At 40.1% G+C, this 19,299-nt stretch overlaps 1 protein-coding gene across 1 annotated transcript in view; it reads left to right on the top strand.

Moving 5' to 3' along the window:
• The window catches only part of LOC136884398 (proton channel OtopLc-like), a 136,059-nt gene that overhangs the window by 95,592 nt on the left and 21,168 nt on the right, over positions 1 to 19,299 (top strand). The window contains exons 5-8 of the mRNA XM_068229880.1: positions 3,986 to 4,088; positions 10,323 to 10,508; positions 13,961 to 14,287; positions 18,944 to 18,954. Of these exons, the coding sequence (XP_068085981.1) occupies positions 3,986 to 4,088; positions 10,323 to 10,508; positions 13,961 to 14,287; positions 18,944 to 18,954 (627 nt within the window). The remainder of the gene's footprint in view (positions 1 to 3,985; positions 4,089 to 10,322; positions 10,509 to 13,960; positions 14,288 to 18,943; positions 18,955 to 19,299) is intronic.

A 19,299-nucleotide genomic window follows, 5' to 3' on the forward strand; every position in this document is an offset into this window, starting at 1 on the left:
TTCCGCACATTCTAGTTAGAGTCACAACAGCATAGGATCCAATTTTGAAGAAGTGTCTAACAATTTTTCTTTTAAATTGGAGACCATGTACTGGTACATTTATCATTCAAAATTTTCTCCGTTACAAGATTTGCACCATTTTGCATTATATAATGCTTATAGTCCCTACAGAGACCTCACAGTTACAAATTAATTTCATAACTTCACAATTTGCTTTCTTTAGATCACCCAAATTTACAAAAAAAAAAACAATGTTTCAGAGCTTGAGTCAGAAAGCTCGTAGTTAAAACTTGTCTGCACATAGGCTTACCACAGGTCTTGGTTTTTCGATGTGCATTTGTTGTACTACCACCAATGTTAAACAAATTATTTCTGTCATGTGAAGATAGTTTTGACAAATATTCTAACTGTGGTGTTTGGATGTTGAACTCATGTTGCCAGACTTTGAGGGCAGAATTGAATACTGAATGATCAATGTGACTGAATTAAGGGGTTTAGTAATCTCAGTGGGAGCTGGATGCAGGTTCAAGTCAGCAGTTGAAGTAAGAAAGTGTAGCAGAGGCAGTGGAGGCATAATATAATGCAGATCAGAAGGGAATCTAAACAACCTCTATCCCGCAGTAGAGACATTACTACAATTAGGTGCAGAACAGCCCGCCATTATGTAATAAATATCCACACAAATTTGGCAGTATTCTGTCCATGCACGCGGTGATTAAAGCAATACGTTCAATGTTTCGAAGCAAGCGCTCGTAGGAGAAACTAGAGTTTGATCACATGGCCCACTGCACATGTATGAACCAAAATGGCGGCTAAGCATACCCATCTTATAGAGCCTTAACCCGGTAGTACCGAGTGAACTACCGAGTGAATGTCCTGACGCGGGACGTTTAAACACGTTATAGGTATGGCACTGCGAAGGTATTGCATCCCCCTATTAATACCCTTCTCTCACAACGTAACAGCTGTAAATAACTGCATATATATTCACTATAATTGTTATATACGTAACTGCTAGGGAGTAGGAGGTAGTATGCGGAATAAATGTTAGTAACTCGTATAGTTAACTCATTCGAATAGTGAAACAAAGTATGGCGCATACCTACCGAAAGGGTTTGTATACACGGGGATTGGAAGTTAACAGAAAAGTAATGTATTAACAATTATTTCGTAAGTTCATGTGATACGGTACACTGTTAATGAGAAGAATAACCTGAATATAAAGAATCTTATCAGAATATAATGAAAAGCACTGACATAATTTCACCAACAGGATGACAAAAGTAATTACGTAAATGAACGTTGACTGGAATGTCCTTCTTTGCAAATGTGATTACAAAACGTATCTGACAACATAGTACTACACGTCCCAATGCCAAACAGCTATCAGTAGAATGCTTCTATAAATACAGTTATTATATAATATATATTATATTATACTATATTATATTATATTTGATGTGCCACCAGCTGTCGCGTATGTGCGGCCACAAAATTTGCATTTTGCGTGTTTCCTATTATCAGTGATGTCAAAAAACTGCCAGGCATCCGACGGTTTTCGTGGCATTTGTGGAACAACGTTCTGTAAAAATTCCTTTAAATGTTCTAAAAATATAACTATTATCTACGAATATGTTTAAATATCACACTAACACCACAAATATAATCTAACAGACTTTACATTATCTACAAAACATAACAAGCGTAGGAAATATATACGTTCATTCGAAACACACAGATTGAATATAGATACTTTCGTACGTGTGTCGTGCGCTACACTGTGCTCAGGTCCTCCGCGAATACTCGCAGTTGTAAGCGGAGGGGATCGGTGGTGCGCTCTACCGCTACAACCGGATTACTCATGGGTATTACTCGCTCCGTCCCCACCTCTAGTAACAGTTCCCACTTTCCAGTTAGTGTTTTCACTAGTACGTTCTTCTGTTGTCGTTACTTGGTAACCTGTTATTTTATGTTCTCGTTACATTTGTAACAGTGACAGGCATGTAACTGTGTCAAAGCTTAGCCTACAAGAATACAAAGCCTGCTCACTCTCAGTGCTCTCTTCAGAAACAGTGTCCGCCTGGCAGTGCGCGTCTTGACCGCTGCAGCGCTAGTATACCACCTCACATCAGCACTCGGTAGCATTGGTAACGGGAGTTAAAACCAGCACAAACTTATCTCTACACTATACTTCCTGTATATTATATACGTTACTGAGCAGAATGAAGTAGAAAATAATAAATGTTCACCTTTTACCCCTAGGAGTTCAATTCAGCTGTCGATTTTCATATCAGATAACACATAACTGTCGAAATTTATGTCTGGCATTTAAAAGTATATAAGGGCTCAACTAGATATTTTTACTACCGCACCGTAGATTTTCAGTGAAAAGGAACGACTTTAACTATTTTCCTTGATATTTTCTTCTCATAAATTGTTTTTTTTCTCGAGAAGTACTCTCGGCGATACTCATCTGTCATGCCATTAGCGTAGTTAGTGTCAGAGGGGTGCAGAAACTGCTGCAGAATAGGATTTTTAGCAACACGTGGCAACAGTATTTCGGTTAATGTTTGTGCTATTTTTGGACTGCCCAGCGTTACCGATAACATTTCATCCCTTACTTGTCCCAGTTTCATCAGCAGTGAAACAAAACTTGGCTTTGGATACCTGAGACGTGAGACCACCACTGTCTTTGATTTTTATTAATGACGTTAGTGGAGATGGACTCTGGATACTACTCATTTTATCAACACACTCTTGACATGGCATGTGGTCTTTGACAACTCTTACCAAATGCCCTCCAATATATACCATTGCAGCACTCGACGGAGCGGTCACTAGGGTTCCATAACTTATCCTTGGTACCACTTACACAACAGAATAGGGGAATTATTATCATCAGAACAGGAGCAATAATAATAAGTAACCTAATTTTTGCCGACACATTGTCTGCGTATTTACTGCACCATACCTTGTCTGGTTATTGCTTTAATCCATAATTCCCTAGTTGGCTCTTAGCAACGGAATTCATGGAAACTAGTTCCAGAAACTTTATTTCTAAAGCCTTGTTTACAAAACTGAACGCAGCAGTACACCAGTGTAATATGATTGACGTATTTTAACAATGCATGTTTTCCATTTGGTCAGTGTGTGAATTAAGCCGAAAGTGTCAGGTTCCAATTCATCCTCAATTTACAAGAGTTTCCCCGTTTCACATCGGATGGTAAAATTATATTCTGCGACGTTTGCAGCAAGAGGTGAGTGAAACTTGTTTTATACTTCCCCCTAATGAATTATTATCAATTTAGCAAAATCAACATGGTGTTTTAAATAATGCATATTAAGATACATAGAACTGTAGCTGCATAAAAATATTGTAGAGCCTATTTGAGAGTCTGTTTTAGGCAGCTAAAATAACATTTTAACACCTAAAAATCCGAGGTCTAGTAATCACTATATCAACAAACACAAACACCAGTCCCCGAGCCAGAAGAATTAATTAGACGTGATTATAATCACCCATTCGGGCGGCAGTCGAATCCGAGACCTTCTGAACCGAAGGCCTCAAGGCTGACCATTCAGCCAAGGATTCGGACAAAACAAAATCATTATTGAGTTTCATTATTTCTATCGGTATTAACATTCAACTTTCGTAGTAAACGTCACCAGTAAGCATACAACGTGTAGAAATACCGCCAACCGAGGTGTTCATGTGAGGTTGAATTGCAGCGCCTCTAGCGGCAAATATAGTATCCACAGGGCGGACAGCTATGAGTGGCTATTGGGCAGGCTTTGTATTCCTTGTAGGCTAAGGTCAAAGTAACTGCTGTGTTATTTTTCAGCCATCTCTAATTTTCATTAATCTCACTCCTATTCCCCTTCCCCCACGCAAGCTCAGTCTTTGTTGTACATTCATGGATGATTTTCTCAGCAAAGACATTAAACAGGAATGGTGATAGCAACACTGTGTGTATTGTTGTTTCAGGGTTTCTACCTGTACCTCTACTTCGGGAGCATGGCCTTCCTGCTCTACATGTACGCCATGCTGCTGAGGGATCGAGCCAACATGTCTGTCGTCAACTCCTTCAGTAAGTACACGTAGCGCTCATTTTGGTTGCTCTCCGGAACCAGCAAAGAGGTTCAATTTCAGGAATGCCGGCGCGTGGCTGTGGGACGTAAGGAGGGTGCGCAAGGCGAGGGGCTGTGACGAGCGAGGAAAACATAGCCGAGGAATCGCTGGCGAGTGGACCAGCGATAAACACGAGCAGCTCCGAAATTAACCGAAGTACTGTCTCAGCGCGCGGTTAAAATAATTTGCAGCAAGTGGTAGGTTTCGAACGGATTTTAATTTAATAATTTTACGATTCTGAAGTAATTAACCGCAATGAGCCAGAATATTTTGGTAATTAAGGTTTGCATAACATCAACAGGCGTGCGTAAGTAGCCTAAGTTTGTATAATTCATTAAACTTTTCATTAGTAATACGCATTTTTGAAAGGTAAACAGCAAAGTACGTCATCACACAAATTACAGTAGTCTGCCTAACACACTCTTGAAGCAGTTATTTCCACGCAAGCAATTCTTCAAAATCAGAGGAATTTGGATCAGCTTAAAGTAATTGCACCTCATATTCTCTGTCTTTCATTCTTCATTGTTTGGTAACTTCTTCGAGCTGAAGCTGTGTGTCTTCGAAGGAAAGTCGCGTTGCCAATCAAGCAATTTTACATCTGTGTAAATATCAAGTAACAGTAAATCTGAACATGTTATTTTCCACAGCAGTGAACCCCCAGATGTTTTATCCACGCGCCACTGACTAGAGGCCAAAAATATTCATGCACAGTCCTCAGAACCGCCCTCTTCTCTCATTGCTCACAACAAGGCCGTGGCACGTAACTAAGAGCGAGTCAAGTTACTGAGAGTCAAATTTTCCTGTTTCTTGGTCATCCTTGTGTGCTGAAATATTAGCGGTCTCGATCATGATTTTATTATCAAATGGCATCGTGCTCAACCATTGTAAGAAATGTATTGATTTATTTTGACTTGTATTTGGATTATTTAATGTCGAATTAACCAGAGTCCACTGTATACAAATTTCGTAGAATCGGGGATATGTAATAGACTCCACAGTTTAGTTTTAAATCTCCACAGACCAGCCAGAACGGTTGATAGGGAAAATAAGCTGATCTATGGACCGACCACAATTTATTATAAAGAGAAATTTGGATCCGCCTCTATGGTATAGTGGTTAGTGCGATTAGCTGACAGCCCCGAAGGTCCGGTTTCGATTCCCGGCTCTGCCACGAAATTTGAAAATTGGTACGAGGACTTGAACGGGGTCCACACAGCCTCGGGAGGTCAACTGAGTAGAGGTGGGTTCCCATCTCAGCCATCCTGGAAGTGGTTTTCCGTGGTTTTCCCACTTTTCCTCCAGGCAAATGCCGGGATGGTGCCTAACTTAAGGCCACGGCCGCTTCCTTCCCTCTTCCTTGTTTATCCCTTCCGATCTTCCCATCCCCCCGCAAGGGTCCTGTTCAGCATAGCAGGTGAGGCCACCTGGGCGAGGTACTGGTCCTCCTCCCGAGTTGTATCCCCGACCCAGAGTCTGAAGCTCCAGCACACTGCCCTTGAGGTCGTAGAGGTGGGATCCCTCGCTGAGTCCGAGTGAAAAACCGACCCTGGAGTGTAAATAGATAACGAAGAAGAGAAATTTGGATTGAAGGTCATTTAAAGTGATAGGATTAATGGTAGGAGCTCGGGGCTCTATTCCTCGATTAATTGTGAAATTTTTGGAAGCTGTTTAGTTTACACGTTCCAGAACTGCAGACTGTTTCTTTGTTAGCTTTACGATGTTCCATTTAGAAATCATTGCTACATATTATAACTCTCGTAGTTTAAGGTAGAGATGGTATAATCGAATACTTTTAATAATCGAATAACCTCCATCCGATTATTTAAATAATCGAATGAGTTTCAAATACCATTCAGTTGTAGTGATGGCATAATCGAGTGCTTTTAATAATCGAATAATCTCGATCCGATTATTTAAATAATCGAATGAGTTGCAAATACCATTCACTTGTAGTGATAGCGTAATCGAATACTTTTAATAATCGAATAATCTCGATCCGATTATTTAAATAATCGAATAAAATAATCGAATGAGTTTACAATACCACTCAGTTGTAGTGATGGCATAATCGAATGAAATAATCGAATGCGTTTCAATTACCATTCACTTCTAGTGATGTCATAATTGAATACTTTTAATAATAGAATAATCTCGATCCGATTATTTAAATAATCGAATGAGTTTCAAATACCATTCACTTGTAGTGATGGCATAATCGAATACTTTTAATAATCGAATAATCTCGATCCGATTATTTAAATAATCGAATAAAATAATCGAATGAGTTTACAATACCACTCAGTTGCAGTGATGGCATAATCGAATAAAATAATCGAATGCGTTTCAATTACCATTCACTTCTAGTGATGTCATAATTGAATACTTTTAATAATCGAATAATCTCCATCCGATTATTTAAATAATCGAATGAGTTTCAAATAGCATTCGGTTGTATCGCACAGAATATTCGGATGCGTCATGAATCAATTTTTCGGTTTAAGTGTGTCGGGTGGATAATCGATTGAAATATGCGAACAGATGAACTCTTATGAAAAATAGAAATACACGTTTTTCCAAGCGTATCTCCAAATGTTGAAACTAAATGAGAGAATTGACTGTCTTAATAACATCACTTTTCGTTCGATTATTTCGAAAGCATTCACTATTCAATTGCCTCATTCATTCGAATGGAATTTCGAATGAATATTCGAAAAATAATCGATTGGGAAATATGGTCAAATAAAATGAAATAATCGTTAAGCGATTATTTTGTACTTGATTATCACATCACTAGTTTAAGGACATATTATCATTGTATGCCAAAGTTACACATTTCATTGTTTCGTTATGCTTTTTCCATTGTGGCAACCTTCAACTGAGAGAAGTGTTGTGAATACATAATTATTTAAAATGTATTCTTGATTAGGAAAAGCCAGTATAGCCAGAATGCGTAGCCATAGTGCAAAACACACACAGAACAGTTTGATGAACAAAGAAGAAAGAAAGGGGAAGGGGGCGAGGGAACATTAAGAGTACAAATCCACGCCTCCTGGAAGATGAACGCATGTGGCGTTGCCCCGCTTGTCTCTTCTCCATTCTCAGGGTTGGCCAAATGTACGCCCAAACGTTACCTGTTTCTTGTCAACGTGAGCATGGCCCCTCCTCACCACCGCGCAGTCAGCAGTCAGATATGACGTGATGTCTGTCTCTGACAGTCCTCGATGCCATTAGTTACGAGCGACTGAACGGAATCAGACTTTTATACAATCTTATCTTGTTGCTGCCTCGTCCATTTGTCTGCTCCCAGAATAATGACGAGATCTTCGAGTGGAATACTACATAAACTCTTAGAGATTTACACCAAAATAATTGCAGAAAGCAATAACATGTTCAATATACAGTGGACTCTTTTTAATTCGAACTCAAAGGGGAATAAAAAATTCGAATGAACCAAGAATATTTTAACAAAAATATAGTACGCTATAAATTACATAAAATTTAATAAATCAATTGTAATGGATAATTATTACAGTATGGTGCATTCTACTGTACCTTAACAGCTGCCGTGTTCTTCTGTACTGTAGACGTAAGTTTTCAAACTAAAATATATTGTGTAAACACTAGTAAAACAACAGTATTAACACACAATTGAGCAAATTAGGGTAAAACTCTAAGGGTTCTTATAGTATCCCACTCGAAATCGCGTCATTATTCTGGGAGCAGAGAAATGGAAGAAACTACCAAACTTCCTACAATTAAAAAATTGAAAAAACAATTATCTATGGGACAAAAATAAAAGCAAGCCGAAGAAAGAAGCATGGCGATTTTCAGATTGGAAAGAGCACATCTTTTTTTACAATTGGCTTTACGTCGCAGATAGGTTTTATGGCGACGATGGGACAGGAAAGGCTTAGGATTGGGAAGGAAGCGGCTGTGGCTTTAATTAAGGCACAGCTCCAGCATTTGCCTGGTATGAAAATGGGTGGTGGTAGTGATTATTGTTTTAAGAGGAAGTACAACTAGGCAACCATCCTCTATACAACACTAATCAGAGAGAAAAATGGAAGGGGTCCGACACTTCGAAAAATGAAGGTATCGGCCAAAGGAAGACAAGGGCCACGAAGGGTGTGAAAATGAAAGACTCCCTAGCCCTCGCAAACCTAATAGCGTCGGGGTAGGAAAAGAACAAGAGTTGACCAAGAGAGGTCGGATAGGATAGATGAAAGTGAGGAGCCTTGCACAAGTAAGTGGAAGCAATGCCAGGACTCAGCTAAGGGCCCCGTGGTTGCCAACCCACGCTCCAAAGTTCAGAGCCCCTTAGGCCCCTTTTAGTCGCCTCTTACGACACGCAGGGGATACCGTGGGTGTTATTCTACCGCCCCCACCAACAGGGGGTTATGAAAATGGGAAACCACGGAATACCATCTTCAGGGCTGCCGACAGTGGGGTTCGAATCCACTATCTCCCGGATGCGAGCTCACAGCGGCGCGCCACTAACCGCAAGACCATCTCACCCGGTAAGAACACATCTAGCTAGAATCAAAATATACTCGATGGAAAAGTGTACCATCTGATGGACTCAAAACACCAACTTCAATGCTCAGTACTCAACCCAAGGACATTTAGCAGCCCTATACTGGACAGCCAGGAACAAGATGAAACAAGACTGTTACTAATATTTATATATTACTTTTGTTTAGAGATATCAATTCCCAATAAAGCCATAGGTTACAACAACAATACACTTTAAAATGTTACTGATTTTTGTTTGTCTCCGTTTGTTTAGCTTCACTTGATAGACAAAATCTTATATTTCATTTAAAGCTTGACATGTGTCATAAAAAACATTTGACTGAACTTCAATAAATCTTAAAGTTCTTACCGTTTTGAAACCTTCACATGCTGTCTGTACAGGCTCTTCTGTGACGTCATGACTGCTCTCCTCTTAATCATTGGATGGAATTTTGTAGCACTTACTGCAGAATCTCTTCTCCTGTCAGCTCTCAACATACCGCGTCTTCAATATCAGCAGCTAAATACACATCACTCACGTTCCACTGCATTTCTATTTCTTCTGGAACAGTTACTGCATTGATTTCTTAATTTTGAGACCTGCTCTACGGAAGTATTTTGCAGTTGTTTGCTCACATTCCAAGGTTGACAGCTTCGAGTTCGGGGAAGAGAGAGATTTTCGGTGCCCAAGTGCGAAAGCCCGTAGGCAAGCGATGGGCAAGGCCATGTCGATCGTACACTTCATTGACAGTCGCAGAGATAAAGGTAAAATCTGTTAACAGTACTTTAGATTTTTTTAAATCGCAGCTTAGTTTCTTCCTTCTTTAATTTTGAACTTAAGTACTGAGTTTTACCAATATGTAGGCCTATGCCACGATTTTCCCTTGATGCTGTTGTCGCTATGGAAACGGTGTTGCCATAAGAGCAATAATGTTTTCTTAACATGGAATGACCTATAGTTACAAACGTTCGAGTGAAGTGATTGGAAACTGAAATGCGTTGGTCTATAAAATAAAATAAAATGTACCGTTGAAAGTAATTGTGGTCATTGTGTTTCATTTTATATAAAATGCATTTTTGTGTCGCTAACCTCAAGTTAATGAATAGAAGATCGTCTGTTCATAAAATAACAAATGTAAGGTAATTTCAGACGAAGGTTAGGTTTACACCTTATTTTAATAACACCACATATTGCAGTTATGTAACTAAGTGAAAAGACAACATATTTTCCTAGGACCAAGTAATAATGATGATATTCAATTTAAAATAATTCCATTTATTTAAGGTTAAAGTTCAATCATTAGAGGTTCATGGTTAGTATATGGAAAGTGTTTATAAAAACTGTAACATGATTATCTATGGATAAAGTGCACAATAATAAAATTGCATTTATCATTAGGTATACAACTTTGAGGCAAATATCTATTCATTTATAATAAATGACTCTGACTTCACTCCATAGCAAAAGTTGAGGCCGATTTCAGCGCTGACTAGTGGAAACGATTTGAATTTGCGATCCGAATGAAAAACCGAATGCGAACGGAAACAATCGATTGTAACGAATAATTCGGTAGTTTTCATTCGATATTCCCACGACTAGCACCACCTCCTGTTTAAAAATATTTTTTTACATGTCCCGGATATTGACCATTTTAATGTATCAATCCCCACCCTGTTGCAGAGAGGACGCGCGCCGAGAGCTCGGTGTCCATGGAGAGCGGGTCTGAGGAGAGTGGTGAGACAAGGGCCCACACGGACACGGAGATGAGTACCACCACCGGAAGCCAGTACCGGACCACCTACAGCACCAGTAAACAGTACCAGATGCACCACTACGGCTCCTTCTACCTGCGCATGGGAGCAGTCGGTGAGTATTCCTCCTTTGCCTGAGTTGGATCTAAGTAATTACCATCAAAGGTAGTAATAGCATCTGGCTCCTTCCGAGCACGTTGGCCGTGCCGGCGTAGGTCCGAAATTGCATTCGGGAGGTGGTGGGTTCGAATCCCACCCTCGGCAATACTGAAGATGGGTTTCCGTGCGGTTTCCCACTTTCACACGCGGTTAAATTAAGACCACGGCCGTTTCCTTACACCTCCTACCCCTTTCCCATTTTCCCCAATTAGTCCACCTGAATTCCAACTTTATCTTCATATTATGATCTTTCCTGTCTTTCCACTCAATTTTATTCCTCCACCAATATCATTCCACGCCATCTCTCGGCTGACAGCTCCCAAAATACCACTTGGTCGAGCAGCTCGTCTCCTTACTCCCAAGTCTTCCCAGCCCAAAGTTTGCAACATTTTCGTAACGCCACTCTTTTGTCGATAATCGCCCAGAACAATCGATCTGCTTTTCTTTGCAACTTTTCCAGTTCTCGAACCAAGTAATCCTGATGAGGATCGCATACACTGGAACATACTCTAGTTGGGGTCTTACCGAGCTCGATAGCTGCAGTCGCTTAAGTGAGGCCAGTATCCAGTATTCGGGAGATAGAAGATTCGAACCCCACTGTCGGCAGCCCTGATAATGGTTTTCCGTGGTTTCCCATTTTCACACCAGGCAAATGCTGGGGCTGTACCTTAATTAAGGCCACGGCCGCTTCCTTCCCACTCCTAACCCTTCCCTGTCCCATCGTTGCCATAAGACCTATCTGTGTCGGTGCGACGTAAAGCCCCTAGCAAAAAAAAAAAAAACTTTGCAGATATTCGTTTTATGGCTTAACGATTGCAAATAATCGTTCTTTTCCCCTGCAGGTTTGCATGTTTTGGCCCTTTTAGGAGAAAATTCATGCATATTGCATATACATAACTGAAGATTTTGGATTTAATAGAGAATATTTGGACGTTTAATACTGCATAATATGACTTTTCTTCTGTCTTTGGTGCATATATAATGTTAACTTTTATGAATATTGGTGTGCAGAATTTGGGACCATTTTTCCACGTCATACTGTATGTCTGCTACTGAGAGACAGAGATAAAGTATTCCTGGCATCCTATCTGACATAAGGTACAGATCCTCAAGCACTTTCTTATCTGTTGCTTGCGTAAACATTGATGTACGTCGATCTCTGTAATTCTATGTTAGACGAACAAAACAAAACTTGTATCACACTTCTGTGATGCTGCGTTACTGAGATAGCAGCTTACAAAACTTGGTTTTGCTCTGAACCGTCAGTTGTTATCCTGGAGTTTCCTACACGGAACTTTCACTCGTCACACGTCTTTGTTATCGCATCAGGCAATCGTTACCAGTTATTGAGGACATTCAAAAGTGTCTGTAATCATCACAAGGATAAGTAGCTGCGGCAGCTAGGGATAGAGCGAACAAAGTGATCCGTTCAAATCCTGCCTTTGAAGTCGTCAAAATTATATAAGACGCAGTGGTGAAATTGCAAAAGACGTACAATTTGACCTCACTTAGTACCAAATGTCTTCATTTAAGTATGCTCCTGTCACATCTTGTGACGTAGAAAGATCATTTTCTGTGTTTAAGAATATGCTGACAGATAAACAAATGAGCTTAAATCAAGACAATTTGGAGAAATTACAGTAGTTATACAATATTTCAAAAGGAACTGAATTTTGCCCTGAATATTTCCCAGTTTATTTTGCATGTTTTGCCATATGATAGTGCATGGAAATCCGGGCTCTACTCATAACCATATGAAGAGATCTGTAACATGCCTTTACCACCTCGTTTATGTGATTACTCCAACGAAGATTTTTCCTTATATTAACACCTAATCACTTACAGTGATGCCCACGAGGTACTATCACAGTAATTAAAACTGAGAGGACTTTTCCTCTTGCTTACAACCTGACTTTCTATCCCGTTTATCATCATACAATTGTCGGCTGTCCATCTCACAACATTGTCGAGGTCTTTTTGTAGTCACTCACATTCCTGTTCCTTATTTACTACTCTGTACAGTATAACATTATCCGCAGATCGGTGGTTCCAGTGCTTTACTCATACCACGTACAGTATATATAAGAAAACGAAGGTCCTATAACAAGTCCCTGTGGGACTCCCCTCTTCAGACTCTTCAGTTCCTTGGCTTTGAACGTGCCGCCACTGGCCGTCAGTGTCTCTTATTCAGATTTGAGTCAAGAGCCAGGAGTGAACCAGTGAATTCCAATGTATGATCTATGTTTGGGATTTCTCTCTCACATGCTGCCATTAAAAGTGTCCATTTGTGTTTTACAGCTTCTGGTATTAACATCATGATCTGTGTTGAGGATTACCCTTCACGGCAAGTGCCCCAAGTAAAAGCGACCATGTTTGTGTTACAGCGCCTGGTATCGACAGCATGATCCACTTCAGGGATTCCCCTCCCACCAGCAAGTGTTGCATTCAAAAATGGTCATCTTTGTGTTCCACGTTCGATATCGGCAGCATGACGAACCTTGGGAATCCCGCCATACAGTAACTAGTGCCACTATTAGAAGATTTCATACTTGTGTTACAACGTTTGGTATGGCTTCATGATCTGCTTTGGGCCGTGTAGTGTGTATATGTTTGTGTTGTAGTGTTCGCTATCGAAAACATGAACTCCGTTGGAGATTCCTCTCTTAGGTATTATCGTTGAATGAATTCATTCGTGTTTTCCAGTGTTTGGTGATTGAACCATGTCCTACGTTGGGGATTCTCCCCTCACAATAGCTGCTGCCATTGACAGTGCTCACATTTCTGTTTCAGCGTTCGGTATCGTCAGTATGATCGAGTTGGGGATTCCCCATCTCAGCAACAAGTGTTAGGATTAAAGGCGCTCATATTTTTGTTGCAGAGTTTATTGGCGAGAGCATGATCCAGTTTGGAGATTCCCCATCCCAGTAACAAAGTGTTACGATTAATAGTGATCATATTTTTGTTGTAGCGTTTGGTATTGAGAGAATTATCCAGTTTGGGGATTCCCCCTCCCAGCAACAAATATTACGATAAAGGGCTCTCATAATTTTTGTGGCTTTTGGTTTGCAGCATGATCCATTTTGGGTATTCCCCCTCCTAGCCACAAGTGTTACGATTAATGGTGTTCATATTTTTGTTGTAGGTTTCGGTTTCGACGGCATGATCCAGTGTGGGGTTTACCCTCGCAGCAACAAGTGTTACGATTAATGGTGTTCATATTTTTGTTGTAGGTTTTGGTTTCGACAGCATGATCCAGTTTGGGGATTCCCCCTCGTAACAACAAGTGTTACGATTAAAGGGTCTCATATTCTTGATGAAGCTTTTGGTATCGTAAGCATGATCCAGTTGGTGGATTCCCCCTCGCAGCAACAAGTGTTACGATTAAAGGCTCTCGTATTTTTGTTGTAGCGTTTGGCATCGGCAGCATGATCTACTCCGGGCTGGAGTTCGGCCAGTACTTCGAGCTGGAACGCAACACGAAATGCCACAACGTGCTGCTGGCCCTGACTCCGGCTACTCGCATGGCCTTCATCTTCATCCAGATGTACTTCATCTTCCTGAACAACGAGCAGATGAAGGTGTACAAGCACCGGTCCCTGGCGAGGTTCGGACTCATGCACATGATCGGCACCAACCTGTCAGTGTGGCTCAACGTGCTCATCCAGGAGACCAAACACGAGATACTCACCTTCTACAACCCCGAGAACAACACGCTGGGCATCTCTCACCGCCTCGGTGAGTTACAATAATAATTGTTACGGAGTTTTTCGTGGATTTGCAGAGGTGAAAGAAGGTGCGGGCGGGAATAGGTCTCAACTTACGAAATGAAAGTTAATTTAAAACTTTAACAAAGGTTATATTTTCTTTTCAAGATAAATAAATAACAGAATATAACAGGTACCAAGTAGCAGATCAACAAATTAAGAAAGTACAATTTTAGTTCGTTACAAAATTTGGGCTTCGAGCCCGACACTCACGAACCTTGAGCTATAAGCCCAACTTTACCTATATACCAAGTTCAAACAAAGGGGCAGAAAACCCCAATCATGCCAAGGAGCACTGGCTCCTGATTACCATATTAAGCCTCCTCGAAGCACCCAGAAACCAAATTTAAGAAAGAGCAAACCCGCTCTCAAGTTTCAAGCCCATCAAAGGCCACAACAAACTATACTTCAAACTGCCCTCAAGGCATACCAAGAACAGGGGTAATAAATACCCAACCTACTGGGCCTATTCAGTAAAGAAGCAGGTTAATTACATGGCCCAAAATACCAACTTGACTGGAGGCGTAACTTTCACTTCTAATACACTTTTAAAACCTACTTGGCACTAGGCCGCATACACAAGGGCTAATCCCATACTAAAGAGGTGACTTGCATAAGAAGACTTTATTACATTAAGAAAGAAGAAAACGGTTGTGAAAACAAGGTCACCTCAAAACAATAGGAGTGGGAGCTCGAGAGGGTTTAGCACTCTCTATCCCAATTTATAGTTAAAGAGACGAAGTTTTACTAAGTGTCTATTACATTTTAAAGATAGGTTACATGAGAAAAGTTTCGAACCTGCCCCGAGGGTTAAACTGCTGAGCTAGCGAGAAATGAAGTCATTAAATGGCCATTACCTTATAGATGAACTGCTGCCCGAAGAAAGAGGCGCTTCCCGCCCCCTGCTACATAATCACACTAGGAGAGATGTTACTGTAGTGGCCCCGAGACAAGAAAATCAGCAGTTTATATACCCTCGTGGAACATTCGAGACCTTTCATGAATGATAAGACACACCCACAGCAGTTTATTGGTTACAGAACACAGTTACAGAGCAGGTTGGGGAAGAAAGCCCCCGATTGGCCGAAAATTAATTTAAGAAATTCGGGATTGGCTAATTTCAAAACTGGCAGAAAGAAAGGATTAACATTGCCAACTCTCAAACCACAGAACAAAATTTAGCAAAAACAAAACTTATGAATGTTAAATTTCTTCAGGACAGTTCATTCCTTTACACCAGAGTGCGTTATTATAGTTTTTGTAGAGACATCTGTTAGGCTAACGTCCAAACTTCTTGATCCACAGGAAACAAACACAAGTCGAAATAGACACCGTTCAGACACTTCAAAATTACCAAATTTACTGTGGTGACATCTTTCGAGAAACCATCGGATTAATATAGTTTGTTAAAGTTCAGGCGTTCTCCTGTAGAGGAGTTTCAACTGGCGCAATATTAGAATTTGCATTGTGGAGGTGTACCGCCCGGTACAATAATAATAATTATTTAATCTCCAAAGTGCTGTGAACTATATTTTACCATAAGCTATATTAGGGTTATAGTTTATACAAAATATACAATTCCTCTGATAAAATTCAATACATTTACAGCAAAATCTATATATTAAAAAAATTGATGAAAACTAAAGTCAGTCAGTCCTGCCATTCTATCCGGTCGATTTCCTTCATCTTTTAACTGAAAGGTATTCATGCACAGATTTGTCATCAGCCACTATAAGTCACTTAACTTTCGCCTTCCTTAAATTATTTGAGTTTTTTCCATTTTTGGTCTCTTTGAAGCTAACATATCTTTGGCTCTAATTGGGGTACGGAGTTCGTTTTGGCCTAAAAACACTCAGTGGATCAAGCTCTTTCATTTCACCTCTTAACTATTCAAATTGGTTGATTCTGAGAAAAGTTATGAGTGCACAATCAATTTGATGTCTCATTTCTTCAACATTTTTTCTCATTGAAGCAATCATATCTTTCATTCTAATTGAGGTACGCAGTTCGGTTTGGTCTAAAAGCACTCAGTGGATCATGCGCTTTCTTTTAAGGTAATAACTACTTAAATTGCTTGGTTCTGAGAAAAGTTATGAGTACATTTGTCTCCAAGACGAAGATCTTTCAAGGACTTTTCAACAATTCAGCGCGTAGTGTTGTTCCAAGGAACGTTCAATTCAATTTCTTTGTGTGATGTATTTTCAAGCGTTTTGTTGACATAATTTATTATTATTAAGGAAAGAGCGCACAAACGTGCATAAAATTAGTATACACTGAACAAATAGATACAAAATACACTATTCTTTGCTGTATTCCTTTAGAGTCTTATGTCTCTGTGTACAAATTGTAAAATGATATCGCTCACACACTTTGTTGCATAGTTTGCATAAGCAGTCTTCATCTGGGTCATGGAAGTATGTTTTCATGCACAATTTATGGTGACATAATATTACATTCTATTACCGCAGCAGATCATGTTCTTTATTTCATTAAGTCGGAACTTTGCAAATACAACTGTGAGGATAGTAACAAACAACACTATACTTTGTACATTGCGGGCGGAGCCAGTGGGAAACTGCTAGTAAATTCTGAAAATTGAAAAGCGCAGCATTTTTATAAAATATGAAATTTAGTGGCCTTTTGAAATAGCAACTGCAAGTTAACATCTTAACATCTTAAGTTCAAAACGTGCTCTCTCAAAAGCAGGACAGTTGAACAGAATGTGTTCTACAGTTTGAATGTCTTCGGTGCAGAAGAATAGTGAGCCATTTTGTGTTGGAATTTTGAATTGCTCGAAGTAAGCATTGAATTTACCATGACCTGATTGCACTTGAGTTAAATAAAAGTTGCACGCTATATATTTACTTCCCAGCCTACCAAATACATTTGGAAAAAACAAGGTTTTGTTTACTAAGCCATTTTTGCTTGCTAAACACAGTTCATTCCAACGACAGAGCATTTCATCCTTTACGGTTCTTTTGACAAAAGAAACTGGGTGGACAAGTTAGGCTTCTTTGGCCAATTGGTCAGCTCTTTCGTTCCCTTTTATGGCGGAATGACCTCGCACCCAACCGAAATATATATGGTTATTGTATATTCTCTCTCACATGTTTTGCCAAAATTGTGTAAGTTATATTTATCTTTTGTGGAGTTCGGAGCCGCTTGTGAGGCACTGAGTATAATCGCACATGTATTTTTGTTTATGCACCACTCGACGGATTTCAATATTGCAAGCACAGAACAGTATTTCTTTAGTTTTATTTTCACAGAATTAACTTCGTCTTCACACTCGTATACCTCAACGGCGCAGCCCACTAATGTTCCGCTGCTGGAAATGCGAGAACCATCTGTGTATATTGAATGGCTGTGATCTCTGGTACATAGGTGGTCGTACATACTGTGACTCTACAAAGTGCATGAATGCTGAACGCTAAAAAGAATACTTCCAGATAAACATAAATTCAAAAGTAATATTTAAAAGTCGTAATTGAAGTTGATAGATGCCAGATCATGTCTGATGATTGAGGAGGCTAGTTAGAAAGATAAAATTAACCTCGCCTTCACCCTAAAGTGTGCTTTTGAGAGTACGTAAAGCATCTTGTAAGCAAGTAAAAAAACAATAGAAATATCGAATCTACAGTTTGTACAACAAAATAACAATAAATGCAAATCTGCCATTGTCTGGATGTGATGTGTGGACTCCGGAGAGCCCTAGTGAAGGTTTTCCTGTTTGATGTCCATGGACGACCTCCGCGTCTGGGTGTGGTGATGGTGGTTCAGATTATTGTTTTGATAGGGAGTACAACTAGGCAATTATCCTCTTAACACTAATCAAAGGGAAAATTTGGAAGAGCTTCGACTCTTCGAAAAATGAAGTTATCGGCCAAAGAAAGAAAAGGGCTTCAAAGGGTGTAAAAGTGAAGGACTCCCTAGGCCTTGAAAACTAATCCCGTCGGGGTCAGAAGTGAACAAGTGCTGATCAAGAGTGGTCGGATAAGACAGATAAAGGTGAGGAATATGACTCAAGTAAGTGGAAGCAATGCCAGGACTCAATTCAGGGCACCATAGGTGCCAACCCACGCTCTCAATTTAGGAGACCCTGGAGCCCCTTTTAGTCGACAGAACCTCGTCTTTCAGAAGACGCTCGAACTGCTGATCTCGTCATTCGATTTATGTGTGAGAGTGGATTAATCAAGGGTATAGATGCATTTCAAGTGATCTGTTACTCAGGGAACTTAACGTTCCCTTTGATTCGTTTGCGACCTTTTCGGCTTAATATAGTAACTTTTGTTTTATTTCTAATTCACTTTCAAATTCATCTGTTGAATAAATGCATCTTATTTTAATTTCTGATTTTATTTAGTTTGCTCATTGAGGACAATTACCTAGTTGTATTTCCTCTTAAAACAAAAATCACGACCACCACCACCACTATTACGACAGTCGGGCGATACCCCAACCGGCAGGGGATTGGAAGAAAGAAGAAGGGCTTGGAACTTAAAGACTTAGGCCTCCCAGACCGTATATTGTCACAGTCTGAAGAATTGATCAAGGGAGGTCCTGTAGAAAAGATCAAGGCAGGAAGCTTGATACACATGACAGTGGATTCGAACCCCAGTGTCTGCAGCCTTGAAGATGGTTTTCTCTGGTTTCCCATTTTTCACACCAGGCAAATGCTGGGCCTGTACCTTAATTAAGGTCACGGCCACTTCCTTCCCATTCCTAAGCCTTTCCTATCCCATGCTCGCTATAAGACCTATCTGTGTAGGCGCGACGTAAAGCAACTAGCAAAAAAATTAGAGGTTGAAAACTTTTAGTCACCCATCCTAGGGCGCCTAGGGTTTGCAGTGGGGGCTAGACCTGGGGGTATGTAGTATTTCTAATATTACGGAAGATGAATGGCGACTTGTATTCCACGGTAGAATACCACACACTGTATCCCTACCACTTCTTCGTAATACCGATTTCTTGAAAGAAAAACAC

Source organism: Anabrus simplex, chromosome 12 (genome assembly GCF_040414725.1).
Source record: "Anabrus simplex isolate iqAnaSimp1 chromosome 12, ASM4041472v1, whole genome shotgun sequence".
Taxonomy (NCBI): Eukaryota; Metazoa; Arthropoda; class Insecta; order Orthoptera; family Tettigoniidae; genus Anabrus; species Anabrus simplex.